Genomic DNA, 20,963 nt, shown 5'->3' on the forward strand with positions numbered 1-20,963 from the left:
AAGCTATTTATATCCAGAAATAGAATGGGCTTTGTGGTCTAGGGGAGGTTTTTTCCTGCCTTCATATATCCTGCTGGACTTCCTGCTTGCTTTATTGTTTGTTCCGCAGCTGTGTTAGAGTGAAGCAGAAATAGACACTAACCAGCTCCGACACATGCGTATCCATGGATTTAGGCTGGATAAACAACCAATAAAATTTGTCAAGGATTTAAATATCCATGGAGGAAGTACAGAGTAATGTAAAAAGATAAATACAATAATATCGGAGGAAAATACTACACATGAAGACGGAATTTTTCACAGTCCGGAGGGGAAGGTGTTTATCAGGCTGTAATAACATGAGTCTACTTGAAAAATATAAGATGTTCCTCCCCCTCCAAAAAAATGTTCTCATATAGATTAAGGTCATACTGAAAATGAACAGAATACACTAATATTTTTGAGATGAGAAGTCATTACTCTTACCTTGACTGAGAAACTGACCTAGAGGTCATGCTGTGACTGTGCCAAATTGTGGTCTTGTCCGGCTCCACGGCCATTGCTCAGTTTCATGTTCTTACCTCTCACCCAGGTGACTGCAGTAACCTCCTGTCTAGCCTCCAGCCGTTCATTCTTGCTCCAGCTCATCATTCTCACAGTCATGGTATCAGTGTGCATCGGTCATGGCCCTTCTATCTCTGTCCTGCTTTTAAAACTTTGAGTGGCTCACTGTTGCCCACATGAAGGGAGAACTCAGTGAAGCCTGCTGTGGTCAGGAAATGATGTCTTGTCACACAGCCTCGTTCCCATCACCAGCAGAGTTCTCATTCAGTTTCCGCTCTGATTTGTTGAAGAATCCAAAGCCAGAAAATCTTAACAGATCTTTTGTTTTTTATTTGTTTTTAATTTTTATGTATTATTTATTTTCTTAATAACTTACACACACAGGCTTTTCTTTAAAAAGAAGAAATGTATGTTTTCTCATTTTTATTAGTATCTCTTTTTCACTTAGTATCATTTAGAGGTGTTTTAATGTAGCTGGGTTGTGTTCTTTGCTTCTCTTTGCTGCATTAGTTACTAGCAACTAGGTATTTCTCACAGACTTATTACATAGGTAGTCTGCATAAATTAGGATGAAAAATTAATGCTCCTCTTGGCCGTGAAAACACATTACCAAGTACTTTTTTCTTTTATCTCCCTTTATTTCTTAGGGGCCTGTCTTTACTGTTTCATTTTCAAAAGGTGGAGAGCTGTTTACCTCAGGAGGTGCGGATGCACAGGTTTGTAAATCTCTCAGCAACCTCTTTGATTTGGTCAGAGGAGAGGAATCTGAGACCTCGGCTAAGATTTTTACAACCAGCTAGCTTGTATATGTTACAATGATTATCAGTGAGTTTATATTTTAATTTAATGCCAGGAAGTCTGGTATCTCATAGCTGAAATAGTGCCAGTTCTGATAGTTTTTGGAATTCAAACAGCAGTTACTTTCTTTTGCTCATCTTTACACTTAATTGTACATGAACCTAGAGCCTAATATTGGTGTGGGCCTTTCACTTGAATTTTTGCCTAATCTATTGGCTGTATGTCTCATTTTTCAAATGTTAAGCTTCTTGAGGGTGGTAAATTTAAATTGTTTGTGTAGGAAATCTGCATTTATTTGAAATGATCAAAAGTCGTTCAGAGCCAGACTTGTTGAATAAAGTGGATGATAAAGCCTAAAACATGATTTTGGGCATTGGGGGGGAAAAAAAAGAGAGGACTTTAAGGAATAAGGTATTTTCTTAATATGAATTTTAACATGGACATAAAGGCAATTCGAAATGCTAAATCTCTCCCTACCACCCTTAAAAAAAAGGTGTAGTAACATTGTTGGAATATATATATAGCCTTCCTGAGTATTTTGAGAGACAATTCTATATGTTAATTTTTTAAAAATCACTTCTGCCTGTACATGCAAATCAGTAACTGCGAACCTGATCAATTTTCATAGGTCTTATTATGGAGGACTAACTTTGATGAACTGACTTGTAAAGATATTTTTAAAAGAAACCTCAAAAGATTGCACTTTGATTCACCACCACATCTTCTTGATATCTACCCAAGAACACCACATCCCCATGAGCGAAAAGTTGAAACTGTTGAAGTGAGTACCTTGTGCATATTTGTCCTACAATTTGTAAGTGCACACTTGGGAGCTATTGGTCAACTTAGATGCTTGAAATTATACTTAATTCTATAAAATCTAGTCCTGCTTTAAGACAGCAGCACTTCAAGAAACAATTACTTTTACTAATAAAATAAAACCATAAATAGGATAGTGTGTAACAGTACTAAAGCCTCTCATATGTGCTTCTTGAAGACTTAGAAATAAAACTTTAAAAATATGTTAATGATAATGGGAAATGAGAAATTAAATCTAAGGCTTCTGGTGACTGTAAAGGCTGGGCGAGCTTCAGATTCTAGACGTGTTGAGGGAGCTCATGTGATGGCTGTCATGAGAAAGGGCTGAGGGACAAGAATTTTTATAACAGTTACTGAAATAGGTAGGTTGAAGCCCTTTTATAACAACAAAAAAAATCTCATGGACAGTGAAAAGAAGAGATTTAAGCATTGAACCTAATAATCGGGGCTGTTTTACTGTTTTCCAACATATATTTTCAAATATATTAGTATCTACTTAGCTCTAAATTTTTGTTGACAAGTTCCCTTAGGTCCTATAGATTTAAATGTTCTGCTCCCTTCGAAGAAAAAATTCATCTTTTCTGGATACTTAGCTGGTCTTAGTCTATTTCTTAGCATTGTGCTTGATTCTTCTTAAATTCTTCTCTCTCAGCAAGAGCTGCTATCAGGAAATCACTATTATCTATTCATCTGAAATCTTTCCCCGTCATTGGCAAAGTCTTTCTTTGCTTTTAGAGTAGATATTTTGAATTCTTAAGACATCATTTCTAAGTGGCAGTTTACAGCCGCCTCCTGCTTGTTATTCATGCTGTGGTTCCAGACTACCTTCTGTGGCCTCTGGGTCCCTCACCCCATGTCAGTTCTTTAATTTTGGTTTGCATGGTCTTGGTCTTTTCTGTTACCTCAGGCATTTCTGTTAGTCTCAGGGTGTGTGCACGCAAGTACATAAGTTTAAGTTTTTATAACTTTTAAACCTTTTGGACTGTTTTCTAGATTTTTTTTAACCTAGCCACATTTTGGAGAGTTCTTTCCTTGTTTTTCCATGATGGTGTTTATTTTCAGTTCTTTGCTATAATTTTTATCCTTTCTAACTTCCGATCATCTTTCCATATCCTCTAAAGTGTTTACCGTTGTTACTTTACTACTTCTTCGTGCCACTGATTGTATTACTGTTTTTCCCTTTTGATTTCTTTGAAAGAAAGAACGTAATGCAATTTGTTTTTGGTTCATCACATTTTTCTTTCAGTTTGTGCAATTGTAGATGCATTTGTTGATCCCCTGTGAGCGTATGCATCACATAAAATGTATGTGAAATGTATTTTAAATTGACTTGAGTTTCCTTTTCTTGTTTTACCCAAGCTGGCTTTATTGGCTCGTGATGTTTTTTATTCTAGTGTTTCTGTGGCTCAGCTGGGAGTGATCATTGCTGCTGCCCTCTCGCCGGCTCAGCCGCCTCCCTTTCCAGAGTTGAGGGTGGCAGAGCTGCAGGCTGAGCCCAGTCTCCTTACTCCTAACTCAGTGATGCTTCCATGACATCACGCCGCCTCAGTGCTAAGAGCTCAGCCGTCTTCTCTGTGCTTTACTCTCAGCCCCAGCCCACTTAAGAGTGTTAGGCTTTCTTTAAAATGTCAACAAGTTGTCTGAGGAACTCTGCTCTGACAGTGCCGCCAGAAAGCAGTAAAACCAGCTGGGTTGCTGAGTGTGGCTAGGTCAGGATGACCCAGGCCATGCGGAGCCACTCTCCACCCATATTTCACATATACACTTAAAAAATCTCCTAAAAACTGGCTTTTCATCTTGGAATTACAATTCAGTTACACTGTACAGATTGATGAGCACTGTGACTAAATAAGGTTTGTTGCCTTAAGAAAGTCAGCCTCTGTGTACGGTTTAAATTATCTGTAAGCTCATACATACTTACTGAATGGGGATAGAAGTAAAGTTATAGTAGCAATTGTAGTCTCTATCATTTATCTACCTAGAAACATTTTAGAAAATGGCACTTCTGGGAAAACAGATGTCAGAATATATAATTCAGTTTCTAATCCTAGGGGATCAGAGACCAATTCATAAAGAGTTGTTAATCCATTTCTTTCCCTTTTCTTTGTTAGGAAAGATGATTAGGGGGAACTAATGCTCTGTCTTCCTAAGCTTAAACAAGTAATTATGATTTGCCACTCTAAATATGGCTCGTAAAAATGAGAGTGTTGAGAGAATGTCCTTGGAGAGTATGTAGATTTTACACACAGACGGTCTTTACAACTCCACTTTCTGTTTTTAGCATATTTAGCAAAAGGCTTGGTACTTACTGGATGCCCAGTAAGTAACAGTATTTATTGAACACTTACTAAATATCAGCTACTACATTACATTTACTGTATACTTGAATTAAGTATACTATATGACTTAAATTGGTCAGAATTCAGATTTTGTGATATAAAATGCAGAGAAGTGATAGGATTCTGCATATGAACAACCAACTATTCTTTTTTTTTTCTTAAAAATCTCTTACAATAAAGCATGAGTGTAAAGTTTTCTGGACAGAGACCATCTTTAATATTATGAATGAATAATTGTTAAATATCAAATTATTTTTAAAGACTTCAAATGAATGTCAGGTAATCCCTCCCAGAGCCAAAAGACTCTTAATTTTAAAATATCACTTAGAATAGAATAGTATGAATCAGAAGTTGTATTGTGTTCATTTAAGATGAGCAAATTTTACTTTGAAATACTAAATTTGATAGATAGATTTTTTTCCAAAGCTTTAGGCAAGGTCAGTTTTCATACATTACTTTGGAAATGTCTGGAAACTAGCAAAACTTTTTTTTTTTTTTTTGAGGTCAGAGTTCCTGATTAAAAGAGTAAAAACATATTCCTAGATGAGGTGAAATCAGTGGCATCTAAGTGACCTAATTTCCCTGACTTCTCTTTTTGCAGTAACCACGAATGTTTCATTTCTGGGTTTGAAGTAACATAACATTCCTATGATTTGTATTTTCTGTGTTCTCTGTGAGGCTCAAATATTTGAATTGCATACTCTTCAGTCTTCTGAGTGAGACTGTTTGGACTTTTGCAAAAACCACCCACTTGCCAGCCTTCAGGGTACCTCTTGTTTGAAGGTGAGGAATCCTGCGTAGTGTTAGACCTTGGATACCCGCTGACTGCATTTATAAACTACTGCTTCCTGCATGGAGAGAGTGGGTGATAGGCAGTTTGCTCTTGGAACAAGTGAGAGAAGAAGGCATGAAGCATGAAGTCTTTCCCTTCACCATGTCAGACAGACCTCTCTTCCGTCCCTTCTGTTCATCTGACTGCAGAGCCTGTGCGCCGCGCCTAGCCTGGGCACTCTGTCTTAGTTAAAACAAAAGGGCTACTTCTTTCTTTTTTGGGTGGGACAGAAGCCCATTTTTAAAATAAGCTATCTTAACCCTGCCTGTGTTGCACAATGTCACATCACTAATTTATGCTGACTTCGTCGTCTTCAGACTGTCACAAGCTGAGCTGCACGTCCAGCCCCTAGACAAGAGCAAACGTTGCTTCTTGAAGGAGGAACTAAAACTTAATGTGTGTGTCTGACACTTTTCTCCCGAGCAGTGCCCTGCTCTTTTGCTTATTTCGGTGGGAAGATGTAGAGCCGTGCTAAGGGATGCTGGTAGATCTTGGTAACAGAAGGGGGTCGAGGTAGCTATTCCAGGATAATTGCAGAAGATAGTAAGTAGGGGTCATGGTTAGTTATTTGAGAAGAATTTGTTAATGTTTTGATGGTTTCTAGTTCTATAATGGCCAGGTGAGATTGCCTTAATCTACAAATTGCATAGGAAATGCTGTACAATATTGAGCAGGAAGGAAAACTTCCTTTAACTTAACTAAATATTTATATAATAATATTTTGTGGTAGTCTGGCCGTGATTTATAGTTGAAAACTACAGGTGATCAGTTTAAATCTTGGAGCCTGAGATTGGGTCTTTATCTTAACCTTCTATTAGGGTTGAAACATTATTATTTATGATTAAAAAATGACCACTCTTCTACCAATTTTGTATTTTAGTTTTAGCCGTGGTATATGTTGTTTTGGGCCTCAAAAAATGTTTTTCAGAGATTACCTAATAATAACAATAGCAGTAATAATAATAATAATACCTAACATGTGCAACATTATTCTAATTACCTTACATAAATTAAGTCATTAAATCTTCCTTAAAACTATAGAGTAAGTACCATTTTTATCCCATGAGAAATTGAGGCACATGTAAGTTAAATCTTAAAGCTAGTAAGTGGCAACTTGAGAGTTTCAGCCTCGTCACTCTGGTTCTATTCTGCACATTTAACTATTTCGATGCAGTGCTTTAATAGAATCAAAATTTAACTTCAACCTGTTAAAGGATAATAAGTATCTATGTGCTAGATACTGCACTGGAACAAGACAGGCAGATTTCTTGCCCTTCAGAATTTGTTAGTGGCAGAGTTTGTACTCATGGACTTCTCAGTTTGTGGATGTACCAGAACTTCAAAGTGGAATGGTACCTGTGAAGTCATATATACTAACCCTTCCTCGTGCATGAATCCCTTATTCAGTGATGGAGAACTCAGCCTCTCATAAGGCAGCCTACTCCACTTCAAGGCAACTGCAGTTATTGAAGGGCTCTTTCCTTTAATAAAAGTGGAAAGCTAAAAGGTACTGTTAATATTCACGGAGGTGAGCTTGCAAAGAACTTAACCGTGTCACTGCCTCAGCATTTTATCTTCATGGAGAAGTCTATAAGCTTAGTGAGAATTTTCTGCTCCATTTAATGCATGTGGCAGCAGCTTGCAGCAAAATATAGAAAAATATTGTTGCATCAAGACTTGCCCAGCTTGTAGGACCTCAAGGATTTCTCCATGAGAATTGCCAACCATTTCCATGTGATTTAGATTTTTCTGAGTAGTTGCAGTTTCAGATGGCAAACCAGATTGTATTTTTCATTGGTAAACAATTCTAAATGATTATAAATCAATAAAAAATGTTAAAAAAAATTTCTGTATCTACACTAGGTGGCAGTAGATAAAAGAGAATAACATATCTGCAAGCAGTCTTTTGGAACACCTAGCCCAAGACTGAAAGGAAAGTGAGTCAGCCTCAACTCTGGCTGATCAGAAGGAGGCTGTGCCGTCTGCTCTATGGAATGGCCAGAATGAAAGAAAGGTGTTGGCCTGTTGGCCGACTGAGCAGATAGCCCTCCATTCTCACCCTGCACGATTCTAATTCCTTCTTTACTGCAGCGTGGGTGTTGTTGGGCTCCTACACCTCTGCCTCTAATACAGTTGGCTGGATCTATGTAAAAGCTTCTTAATACTTCCAAAACTACAGCTGTATGCCTCAAACTTGATAAGTGCTTTTGAAATCATTCCACTCCTCTTCCCATAGGCTCAGCCCTTAACCACCACAGTCCCTGCAGTCTTGTCCTCGCTATTACCCTACTTTAATCTCGATACAGGCTAATCTTTCTAAAGCACATTCTAGCCTCCAGCTTTTCTGTGCCTTCCCAGATTCCTTCACTGCTCACAATTTGACCCTTGCGCAGAAGTATTCTGCCTCTGTGCTCAGGATTGCATGGAACCTCATTGCTGTCCCTCTGTTTTTGTCTTCTAAACCTGTTTTAAAGGAGCCTTCTTAAGTTCTGTGTCTTCCCTGGGAAGGCTTTCTCACTAAGTGCTCAGTCAACAGTTTCTTCTTTGAGGTTCGCCAAGACACATTGTTGGGAACTGTTTATTTGATATCAAGTTCTGCTATCTTTTGTGGCCCTTTGTTGATTTCTTTGTATTCATAATGTTTAGTAAATAACTAGTGATCACGTGGTCTCTTTTTTTCTTTTGGTCTTTCTGAATTCTGAAATGACTTCCCTCAGAAGTAGTCACCATTCTAGTTAACTATTCCTTTGCTTTTCTTTTTAATTTTACTATATATGTTAGAATCAATAATTAGATGTTACTTCATTTTGGAAGGTTTTAAACTTTATATAAATGGAATCACACTGCATATGTGTTTTTCTATAGCCTACTTTTCACTTAACATTAAAATCCTGAGATTCGTATGTATGGATTCTGAATTCATACATTCATATGTTGTTTGCACGTAGTCATATTTCATTCGTTTTCACTGAGGTATAGGATTCTGATGAATTTACTACAGTAGTAATTCCCATGATTTATGTATTCCACGCTGACAAACATTTGGGGGATTCTGATTGTTGTTTGTTTTTGCCATTACAATGTTGCTATAACAATATCAGCATCGAGCTTTCTAGATTTTCCAGTCTACTGGGTGTTAAGTGGTACTTTGCTTTAATCTTCCCTTTTCTAATTATTACAGATGTTTCTGAAAATCTCTTTATATGCTAGTTAAATGTTAGGTTTTCTATAATTTTTTCTTAGGATTGCTGTTCTTTTCACATTGCTTTTTAGGTTTTTTTTTTTACATATTTTCGATATTTGTCCTTTTTCATTTTTAGACATCATAGTGTCTCCTCGTGTTCCATTATCTGATTGTTGACTTTATAGTATCTGTTGTTAAACAGAAATCGTTAATTTTGGAGTAATCAGACAGATCAATTTTTTTTTTTGTCTTATGGTTTTACTTTTGCACCTTATAAGATGCCCTTCTCCACCCCAGGTTACAGAGATATTTTTATACATTTACTTCTGTTAACTTTATAGTTTTCACGTAACATTTAGATTTCTCATTTATCTGCTGTCTGTTTTTGTGTGTAATATTAGGCAGAGATCCATCTAATGACCCAGTTTTCTCAGGTACAAATCATCCTTCTTCTGTTGATCTGTGACACCATTTTTCTTTTGTATTTGTTTTTTATATAGACGGGGCTCTGCTTCTGAGCTCTTTATGGTATAGCTGTCTGTTTGTTTAAGCCTTCTTTAACGTCTTTACGTGAGTTTTATTATTTTTTCCCATAAACGTCTTACGCATCTTTGTTGTATTCTGATGTATTTTAAATTTTTATTGTATTATAAGTGATGAATTTTTAAAATTTGCATTTTTTTTTTTTTACTGTGTGTGGAAGTGCAAACATGCAGTTGTTTTTGTATACTGGTTTGAGATCTTATTACTTTTAATGATATAGCAGTAGATCCTTTGGGGATTTCTTTATAAGATAGTTATATATGAATGACGATTTTATTTCTTCTGTTCTAATTCTTACATCTTAACACTTTTATTTCCTTTTCTTGTCTTAATGAACTGGCTAGGATTTTTTTCTGCATCTTTTGAGGTGGGTCATTTTATTTTATTTTTAAAATCCCTTTATAGATGAATCCCATTGATTTTCTAATGTAGAAACATTTTTTTTTCCCCTGGGAAAATTTCAGTTTGGTCCTGATGATCTTTTCTTATATATTGATTTGATAAACTAATATCTTATTTAAAATTTTTATATTCATGTCATTGAATGTACCAATATATTTCAGTTTTAGAATATATTAGGAAATACCTCTAAATTGTTACAAATGGCATGCAGTTTCTTATGGTATAAAAATCTAATTTTAGCTTTTTTAATATATATACACAGATTAATCCAAAGCTTGATGTAATCGATTTGCAGACCTCCACTCCCCCTGTTGTGGACATCCTTTCTTTTGATTCTACCACAGTAAGTTTCCTTTGGCATTTAAATGGTATTTAATTGTTTGGCACAATTCATTTTCCTTAAAAATTGTGTGGGAGAGGAGATTAAAAAAAAGGCTAAGTAGCCTTAACATCTTAACACAGAAAAAACTTTGTACAAGTCATACTTACAATGTGTCTAAATGGCCACAAGGGGGAGCAGCACCAGTTTTAGAAAAGTTTTAATTTGATGACTTTCAATCCAATCCACATTCACTGTCTCATCTCCTATTAGGGTGCCGCCCACATGACACTCCACTTGCTGTCACAGAACAGATTCCTTCTTTGGTAATTGCCTTTCAGAGGTGCTAAACTTACTTCTGGTCTCATTAGAAGGTGTAATCAAAGTAGCCATTTCCCTTTGTTCATCTCTCTTGATGGATGATGCAGAAATTAAGAAGTACTTCTAACACATGCAATTTTGTTTTTAAAAAATTGCATACATATAGTTTATTTACTAAATGTGTCCAAAGTCTTCACAAATTGAGACTTTTAGCCTTTCCGTTTGAGACTGCTTAATCTTTGCAAGGCAGGTCACTTCTGCTGTCAGCTCTGCTAGTCAGGGCAAAAGCAGTCATGAAAACAAATGGGAGGAGTGGCGTGGTCTTTGGCAACACTACTGTGATGATGTCAGTATAGTTAAATGTTTGGGGTAAATTAACACGTGGCCAGAAAAAACAAACACTTGACGTTACATTACAAACTCTCCACTAGATCTCAAGAATTATACGTATTGTAAAGAAATTCTGCAGAGGACTAGTCTATCTTCAGTCTGTCTTGTATCAGGAAGAAGTCTGCTTATTAAAGGGTCTTTTCAGTGTTAGTCCCATGGCACAGAAGACTCCTAGGTCACTCATGAGAAGTTCCAGAGGCAGGAAGTCAGCTGGAGGGTCAACCTAGGGACTGATTGTCAAAGAAGTCCAGGAATCATTGGTGACAACTGGAACTTCAAGTGGGTCTGTGGCCTTGTCTGTTACAACGTTCATGTTTGTAAAATAACCCTATGAGCATTCCTGCATTAATAACTTACTTACAACATTAAAAATTAACTAGACACTGAATTCTTGCCACAGTTCTTACATTATAGTAGGTGCTCAACATATTTATGGTTCAGTGAATTACCCGAAAGGCATGCTGTTGGAATGTACAAATTCTGGTGAGTTGGATTTTTCTGTCCCGGAGCTGCTTTCTTGTGAGGTAGTCTTCAGGCTTAATTGCATGTTTCTGGACTGGAGGATATCAGAGATCATCAGAAACCTTAGGTCCATGCTTTGAGACTCACTCTCCCTGCTGGTGCCCTTCCAAGTTTGCAAAGCCTCATGACCCGAGGAATCCAGGTGTTCTTGATAGTGTGCTATGGAGGTGGGCATACCTGTCACCTAGCATGTGATGGCAGGATGTCTGTCCCTGGGTGGGGATACAGACGTTCCAGAGTCAGTGTGTCTAAGTCACAGGGCCCTAACTCAGAAGTACAGTATGTGGGACTTTGAGAAGACAGAGCATTGACAAGTGTGCAGTTGTGCTACAGAAAAGGATAATAAGACTGAAAAATACAGTTGTTCTTCACATAAGGAATAATATTAGGCTGAATTATGTGAAATTGCCACTATGTAGGCAAAACAGTCTAATATCAATGATTTCCCATGGTTCAACCCAATATATAAGCATTAAAAGACTCCACTGTTATTTGAAGTTGTGTGCTTGATGCTACATAAAAACAAAACAAACAAGAAAACACAGACAAAAGCTTGTTTGCTATAAATTGGTTTGGGATTAGGCTGCTGAAGTCCCAGCTAGGTAGATTTGTTTAAAATCTGGAAGATAGCTGCTTACTTCCAGGCAAGCTAAAGACTCCGGATTTTGTTTATTTTACTAACACATTTTCTGAAGACATATGTGCTCATAAAGCATTTAGATTTTTATGAGGAATATCTTTAAAGTGCTTTCCTTTATATTTTCAAAGTATGTATCTTCCTTTTAGCCCATTGGGTTAGAAAACTAAAGTGAAGTCACTATAATTATTTGCCTTTCCATTAATCTAGTGGTAAGTAATTCTTAATCTGTAATCTCCTCTATATATTGGCTACTTTTCTTTTGCGTCTGCATGACAAATCAGACATAATTGTAAAGGAGATTTGTTTCTATTCTGGCATGAAGCACTATTGTGGTGTGAACTTTGCACATGATTATAATTTAAAAACCTAGTGAAATATTGGAAGCCAAAAAAAGCAGTGTTTGAAGGTGGTTTGGGTTTTTGTTATTGTGGTTACTGTTTATTTTGGGGGATCGTTTGTTTAGTTTTTGTAGACTGGAAGAGTGTTTCCTTAAAAATGCATTTTCATCAAGATGAGATATAAAAAGGTTACTCTTCAAACCTTATTTTGTGAAATTTCTTAGTAGGAGAAAAGCAGATTTGTTTCGGTGTAAGAAATAGTTGACTTCTACTCCTGTTTTGACTTGATTTAATATTATATTCAGGATGATTTATAGATTAGAGTGTACTGCTGTCTTGTCTGTGCTCTGAGGCCTTCCTACTACAGAGGAGAAATGATGGCATACAAACAGTTGGTGTCTTCGAGGCTTGCACTTGTGTCTCTCCTGCCAGGCAGGAAATTTGATACAATATTTCAGGATCAAAATAAGCTGTTGCCAATCTGTATTTTAAAAGCTATGTTGTAAAAAAATGTTTCTGTAATGGGATAGATACACTGGCTGTCACGTAGACATAGTTTTAAAATGTTGATCTCAGATTTCTGAGTCTTTATTCCAATTACATTGTCACTTGTCATATCCTGATTTTTTAAATATTATTTAGTTCAAGATTCCCATTGAGTCTTTCACTATTTTCATTTATTCTGTTAGAAACAGACCAAGGTTTTGTCATCAAAATTGTAAGAGGGCATTTAGCATTAGCATTGACATGTGACACGGCTACGTGGGGTGTTCCAGATCCTCCCGCATCCTCAGCCCTTCTCCCCTAGAAGGCAAGCAAGACTGGAATTTCTCTTCTGTATCTTAATATGAAGTATTAAAAAAAAAAATCCTGGCTAAACAAAATTTGTTTAAAATACTCAAGGATTATTAAAGTTGTTATTTTTAGGTAAATATATTCCTAAATTTTGATGTATTTTACTATTATTTATCCCACAAATGAACAAAATGAAGTTGACAGTCTTGCTAGTATCCTTCTGATTGACTGTCAGAACACTGGGCTCTTCTCAGAGAGCAAGAGGAGTACTCTTGTACTCATTCTGGCAACTGTGTAGGTGATGGACATGCCTTTCTTTAGGATTGGGACAGTTTTCAGGTTAAACTAATTCTTCACAATAAACTGAGAATTTACAATTTCATTATAGGAAAAAAATCAAGGTTTATAGTCTTTTTTGCTCCATCAGTCAAAATATTTAAAGCCAAACTGGATGGAGGGGTTATCCAAGATACTGAAGACAGGATGTCATGCTGGCTGCCTGACCTCAAGAAACTTAAAACCTAGCTAGAGAGGAATTTCGTTTAGCACAAGAAACAAGTGGCAGTTTCAGTGTACTTCAGATGCCAAGTGTAATGATTGTCAGTTCGTGACCTGACCAGAGATGGGGTAAGGTTTTGATAGGGACATTCCAGCTGGTGGAAAGTATAAATGCCTCAGAAGTAACTGAAAATACAGTATGTACCTCAGTAATAAAAGTGCCCCCATCTAATCCTGCGTCTTTACAGTGCCTGACTCACTGGATAGCAGCTGTGTGGTAGGATAACTGGGAGCACACCCACTCACACACTTTTGGTTCTCAGTGTTTCTTGAGTAATGATGTGCCACTCACTGTTCCTGACTTAAGAAAATGTGGACAAAACAGAAACACCTGCCCCAGAGAAGCCTACATTCTATATTCTAGTGGCGGAGACAGGCAATTCACAGATTCAAAAAAAAAAAAACTGTATAGTATAGTAAATGGAAAAAATGCAATGGCGCGGAAAGCACTGAAGTCAGATAGGAAGACGGGTGCATTTGGGTAGTTTGGCCGGGACAAGAGTCATGTGAAGGGCGATGGTTTAGTAAAGAACTGAAGGAATGAAGGGATCAAGTGAGATGAGTATCTGGGGAGGCACTCCAGGCCAGTGAGATCGTGCCAAAGGCGAGACTGGGAGTGAGGAGGAGCCCCTGGAGGGTTTCCTTTGGGGGTTGGGGGGCGTGATCTGACTTACGTCTTAACAGGTTCACTCTGGCTGCTGTGTTGAGAATCAGCTGAGGGTGGTGGTGGAGGGGAGCAAAGAGACTAATTAGGACACTTATAGAACAGACAGGAGGCAGGCATCCCTTGATCCAGGGTGGTAGCGGAGGAGGTGGTGGTGAGTGATCTGATGCTGCATATATTTAGAAGGCAGGGCCAAGAGGATTTCCTGACAGACTGGGTATCAGCTGTGGGATTCCCTGTCTTCTTTCCCCAGGGAACAGTAAGGTGCAGCCCTGAGTAATTTCAGGTTAGCCCAGATCATCTCGCATCATTTTGCCAGAAGGGCTGTTGAGAGAAAAAGACTTGTGGTTTCCTATCTTCTTTTCTGGGATCAGGAAAGTGATCAGCTGAATCAGTGCAAGAGATACTGTGCTGTTTCTGTGACTTTGAGAAGCACAGTCGTAAAACATAGTCTTCCTTCCTAAGTGTCCTTTGGATTTGCATTTTTCAGCAAAGTTCACTAGTTTCCCTTTTGGAAAAATTGTTGCATCAGCCTATTTTTAGGAAGAAAACTTATACCCTTTCATGGAGGTTGTCATACGGTATATGCTCTCCGAAAAAATGTTAATGTATTGACAAAATATACGGACATAAAAAGAGTAAAAGTGCAGATACAGAGAGGATATCTCCATGGATGTTGTGGCAACAGTGCATCCTGGTAACTAGACAACATTGCGTAACTAGTTCAGAGTTATTCCAGCTTCTAACTGCTTATGTAAGCAAAGATTTGGAAAGACTAACTTGAAAGAACACAGTGAATGCAAACTTAAATGTCTCAAGACTAAAATTTATAACTTTAAAAGTGTAAAGTGGTAATATACAATGTATTGTCCCCAGATACCCCATTTACTTTTCCAGGAAAATGTATAAAAATCATGTTGCACAAACCTCCTGCTTCCACTACTTTTCTGTATGCTAGCATTCCTATATTTACATATAGACAACCTCTAAATTTGGAGGAAGGTGAAGTTGTAAGTTTTTAAACTTTGCAATGGTTTGTAAGGTAGCATTTGATTTATAAGCTTGGTGCATATGATTTCTGAAACTAGGTATGTTTGTAAGTTTGTTGTTGCTTACTAAGATTTAGGAAAAAGACATTTTTATGGTATCTTTAGGCATTGGTTCAGTGGCCCGTGGTATTTATCTTCTGCCCACCACCATCTTGAGTGTTTGAAAGAAGATGAACATAGGCATGTGTAAAGTCTGCCTCTGGACTCACTAGTTGCTGGTGCTTTTCACAGTTTATCCTCATTTTATTAAATGATGTTTAGTTTTAATTTCAAATGATAGTGAATACGTCAGGTGGGATACAGTGAAACAGTATTTTTTTTATCCATTGACTCAAAAAGTTAGTGTGTATACATACATATATTCATTTTCATATTCTTTTTCATTAAAGGTTATTACAAGATATTGAATATATGTATGCATATGCATGACTGGGACATTGTGCTGTACACCAGGAAATGACACACTGTAACAATTAAAAAAATAAAACAGAATAAAATTAAGGTCACACATTCTTAAAAAAAAGTTAGCATAATTCTAAGATGCTTAGCAGAAGTAAAAAGAGGAATGCTTACCAGGCTTGAGAAGCAATTTTAAAGCATCATCCTTAAAACAGAAAGAAATGAAGTAATTAAGGTGTCAAAGCTTTTAAAAAGAAGACATACAGGATAATTAACAGAAGTAAATAAGAAAAAATACACTTCCACAAATCTCTTTCCATTTAGAATAAAAATAACATTTATATTTTTTTCAGATGCAAGTTAGAAAAAACATCAGAGAAGAAGAGATTATTTCTAAATTAGTTGCATCCTTGCTTTTGAAGTACATCATGACCCATATGTTATAAAAACTACCAACAGTTGTGACTGTGATAGCTGACCTTTAAAAAAACGTGTTTTGGGATTGTAAGAAAAAAGCCAACCAACTAAAACTTCTTAGTCTGTTTAAAGAACATGGCTGGGTTTTGTTTTTTTTTTTTGAGCTGATTAACTAAGACAGTATCACTGTAAAAAGAGATTAATAGTGTGGATCAGAGGCTTTCTTTTTTCCTCCAAATTAAATATACTTTCTAATTTAAAAAAAAAATCATAAGTCCCTAGTGTTTAACTTTCCTGAAGAATTTGCTAATTTGAGCTTCTTTCCCTTTAAGTTTCAAGGTCACAGGGAAAGAAAGCTTATCATTAATAAGTGTTTCCTCTTAGTGAAAAGTTTATACTGATTAAATTTTTAAGCATAATCTCACTTAAGTGATACTTTATGCAGTGAAACTGGTCTTTATAACCTGTTGATAAAAGTGATTTAGGACTTAACTTTTCTTTATGAAATGTAAAAAAGAAGAGGGTGGTGTGGAATTCTACAAAAGGATTTTATAAAACATGCTGTTTGGGAGCCCAACAGAGTAAATAAGTTTTTGAATTTCCTTTAGAAAATTAGCACATTTTTGGGAACTGGAGGTTTTGAAGTTCCAGGTATTATTTCTGCCTTCCAACTTCCTGAGCTACTGTATTTCTAAACCGCCACAGTCATCTGGACAGTCCCGGGCCTGGGAATCTCAGCCGCATCCCCGGTTCCCACAGCTGAGACTGAGGCATGCCGAAAATGCCCGACAGCCCTCAGCCCACACGTCCAGGAACAACTGGTTCCTTCCTCTTCCTGTGGAAGAGCAACATCCTCTGAGATGAGAGACATGCACCCTGAGGAATGCAAGAACAGCAGTGCGCTTTTCACACAGGAAATGACTCCGGGAGCCCTCGGAAAGGCTGGTCTCCTGGACCGGCAGCCCGAGCTGAGCTTCCTGCTGACCTGGAGGAGGGTCTGCCGGAGCCAGATGCCATCCGTGGGCCTGTCCGAGTTCCGTGGAAGGTAGTGAGCCGCGCTTTCAGCTGCTGAGTACATCTGCAGCCATCTGGTTTTGAGTGATTTGGTGCTGCTTATGCAGCAGAGCCGGTTGGCTCTTCTGCTGCTTTATTTAGCCACCTGACAGCTACTTACTTGGTGGAAGTAGTCAGCAAGTCTGCCAAAGTGAATTTCTCAGTCAGTTCTTTGTGCTACAGGAATAAGTCAGATAATGTAAACTATATTAGGGCTTCAGAGGGGTTAATATCCTCATAATCTGAGTGAACTGGTATGGATGCCCAGTGCTGGTCTCACCTAGTTCGTTCTGTGCTTTCAGTTTCCTCGCGTTTACTTTCTGAAATAGCCAGGCATCAGTAGAAGACATCGCACGATGTGCACAATCATACATCCTCAAGCACACATGAAACTCTGTTGCTTTAAACCAACCCACCCACCAACCCCTGTCATTTAAAAATGAAGATTGACTTGAAATGACTTTTACAACTAAAGAATGTTCTGGTATAATTTGACCTATTTTCCCCCTAATTCCTACAGTATTTTCTTTTTCCTTTGCTTGAGATAATGATGGCCCCTACAAAGGCCAGTTTTTATATCATACGTTCTTTCTAGATTGCTTTCCAAATCACTGCAGAATTTTGGTGGGTTTCAGCATTTATGGTGGCAAAATTCTTTTACTTTTCATGTATTTGTTTGGATTATTTTACTGAAGCACATAAAGAGTTACTTGTTATTTGTTTTAAGTTGAGGAGAGATGGAGAAGGAATGCCAGGCATTTCCTCTTCCTTTTCAGAATGTCTTTTTAATGAACATTCCTCTTCCCTTCTCTGAACAAACCATCTCAACTCAGCAGGGGGCCTCTGAGTGTCTAGTTTCCAACAAACCAACCTCTGTCCTCTGTTCCCCCAGCCCCAGAAAGGTAGTTGCTTCATGCCTTTACTATGTCTTCTCACCTTTGTGCTGCCTTTTAGCCTTTGCAAACTTCCAAACCTGTTTAACTAGTTCCCTAGATTAAGTTCTCTCTGCCAAAATAACTGTTGTGGTTTCTGTTTTTCTGCTGGATCCTGAATGATCATCCTAAAGGTCCTAAAACATCCTAAAAAAATAATAAGATGTACGGAGAGAGACTTCCATTCAGGAATGTTTATTTCAACATTATTTATAACATCAGCAACAAAAAACCAACACAAATCAAATGTCCTTTAAGAGAGTATTAGCTAAATAAAATATAGTATATTGAGATGGAATATTACATAGCCATATCATGTTTAACAACTAAGTGCGATGTGTGTGATTCTGGATTTGATTCTGGGTCAGTGGATAAACTGCTGTATAGAACATTTTTAAGACAGTTGATAAAAATTGAATATGGACTTTACCTTCTTGGTAGGGCTCTGCAGTTACTTTTCTTTCACTGTCTCCCCAAGATCCCTGACCTCACCCTAACACTAATTTTCATTTTTTTGTTGTTGTTGTTCTTTGTTGTTGCTTTTTAAAGAAAGAGTATTTGTGGGAAGAATTGTGTGTGCATAAGGTTTCTTTGCTGTTGTTATTGCTGTTCATTCTCATGTGTGCAGATATTATTTCCTTTGTGGAATAGTGTCAGTTTCCATCAGATTTGGTTACTATAAAGTGAATTCTATTTTCCATTGACTTTTATTTTTAAGTAGAGCTTTGTTTTCTTGGTAAATATTCTGTTTATTGGGCTGGAAATCATGGGCAAGGCTCAAGAGCATGCCTAAGCCCATAATATTTTGGAGTTTTTTCTAGAGATTTGAGGCACTTTTTTTCTTTCAGCTGTGAGCCTGTTTGTAGAACTCAAGCTGTCTCCTCCAACCCTCCTTTTTCTCTTGCTGTTAGTATTGCTCAGATCACGACTACCCAAAGTGACAAGGGACCTAGTCCCTCCAAGTTCAGGGCTCCTTGGGCTCAGTCCCCATCTTTTCTTTGGGAGTGATTATGTAATAGGGTTGTGTTACAATGTGACACCTTGTCCCCACAGGTGGAACTTTCAAAAACATCTTGTAATTCACTTGGGAAGTTTTTCTCTTTGAAGCTACAGGTTCAGTAAAATGAACCTGTGCCCTATTTTGTCTATTCTCTAATGTTGATATTATGTAAAATAAATTCATTTTAAGTGACATCTAGCATCAGGCAAAGTATAAGAGTAAATGTTATTCTGTATTCATAAATCTACATTTTAGGGATAATAAAAAATAATTTAATAAAATTTCAGGATAATAAATGATTAATTACTTCTAAACAGAACTAGAAATGCATTAAGATACAGGGAAGACATTTGTGTGCTTTGGAAAGTCAGTTGAAATTTTGAAGAATTTGACTAAGAAATGCACTTACCCAGATTTCTTCTTTTAGAAAATTCTGTGTACTTTCTCTAAAGTTCAGTCGATTGTAAAATTACCGATAAAATTCAAACTGTTAACACTGTTTAAAAATGTATGTTGTTTCTTTTTCAAGAAATTGTTTATATACATTAAGTGTTCTGTGAATTATAAATGCCATAAAACTGTGGCTGTTTTACATTTTGGGCACTAATCTATCAGATAGTCACACCCTCTTCCTCCTAGCTCAGGGAAAAACAATCTCTGATATACAATTAAATGACATGAAAAATTTTAAGCAAATGGCATTATTTTTTTTTAAATCACTATTTTTAAAATCAAGTATACTGATGGGTTTATCAAACAAATGAGAAAACATTTTTTTATTTAAAAATAATCTCCTTTTAAATGTATATGAAACTTTATTTAGAGAGCAGTAGTTCTCCCTAAGATATTATGTGATTAATATTTTAACCAAGCATTAAAATTTCTTATTTTATGTTATTTCTGTTACTCTGTGCTATGACTGTTTTTATGTATTTACTAGTCGAGAAAAATGACATTCTTGGGGTTTATTGCAAACAGTGTTTTATTTGTTTAGTTTTAGTTTTTGCTTCGGCACTTTTTCCAGGCAGTTCTCTTGGCAACAGTGGCATTGCTTCTGCCTGTCATGAGTTTTATGCAATTAAGCTCTTCCATTATATTCCCCATTACAATTTATTTCATGCAAATATTCTAGCTGCTGTATCCAGCTAGTTACATAATTTTAACTACAGCATTTTTTGTCAATTATTTTTTAACTAAGAAAAAAATGAATTTTATGAGAATCTAAGCAGTGAATTCTGAATGGAAAGAAATCAGAATGTACTAAAAGTTTTTGTCTTTTCCTCCTGCCTCTACCCTTCCTGGTACCAGTCCTCACACCAGGGTGGAAGAGACTTGGATCTAAGCACACTAAGTAGGATTTAGTTTTTTTTTCCTCTGCTCTTTATACACCTGGCACAAGAAAATCTGGAGTGCTAGTAGACTGTATATGGAGACTAGCCAACCAACTTGTTAGAGTAGAAAAACCAGTGTTAATTCCTCTCCTGCCATAGCTCTGCAGACCCCACATGAATGCATCTTGACAGGAATAGAAAAATCTCTGAGTAATAACCACAGATAAGCTGGATTTCTGCAGGAGCTGAGCTCAGGGCAGCGAACCTTGTGGTTTTGAGCATCGTGAAGGGAAGTGACTTGGCCTAAGTCAGAGGCTGGCTCAACAGACATTGTTCATTCATTTCTCAAAAATGAACATGTCAGGCTAGATAGGAGCAGGGGGTTGGCAGGGGGGAGGATGACTGTGGGTTATAGTGATAGCCGAAGCCATCATGGAGAGTTCCACAGTGCACTGCAAGTATAAATTGTCGGCGTGTGACTAAATCAGGAGTGCAGGTGAGGTGGAATCAGAGAAAGTTTCCCTGAAAAAAGATGTCTGAGCTGAGATGGAAAACCTTGCTGTTCAAAATGTGATCCGTGCATGGTTTGCTTGGGCATCATCTGGGAGCTTACTAGAAATGTAGAATCATGGGTCCCACCCCAGTCCTAAGGAATCAGACTGAATTTTGATAAGATTCCCAGGTGATTTATGTGTACATTAAGGTTTGAGAATGGCTGGTCTAAAGCTTCAGTAGGAGTTGGGGTGAGGAGATTAGGAGTACTGGAGTGTTCTAG

The 20,963-nt window shown here is 37.2% G+C and overlaps 1 protein-coding gene across 7 annotated transcripts in view; it reads left to right on the forward strand.

Moving 5' to 3' along the window:
• The window catches only part of POC1B (POC1 centriolar protein B), an 84,821-nt gene that overhangs the window by 44,582 nt on the left and 19,276 nt on the right, over nucleotides 1–20,963 (forward strand). For 6 of the 7 annotated variants that reach the window (XM_072973259.1, XM_031683283.2, XM_072973258.1 and 3 more), the window contains 3 exons: nucleotides 1,191–1,259; nucleotides 1,970–2,122; nucleotides 9,723–9,803. In XM_072973259.1, the coding sequence (XP_072829360.1) occupies nucleotides 1,191–1,259; nucleotides 1,970–2,122; nucleotides 9,723–9,803 (303 nt within the window). The remainder of the gene's footprint in view (nucleotides 1–1,190; nucleotides 1,260–1,969; nucleotides 2,123–9,722; nucleotides 9,804–20,963) is intronic. The other variant, XM_072973255.1, reaches the window with a different exon arrangement.

This window comes from Vicugna pacos, chromosome 12 (assembly GCF_048564905.1).
Source record: "Vicugna pacos chromosome 12, VicPac4, whole genome shotgun sequence".
Classification (NCBI taxonomy): Eukaryota; Metazoa; Chordata; class Mammalia; order Artiodactyla; family Camelidae; genus Vicugna; species Vicugna pacos.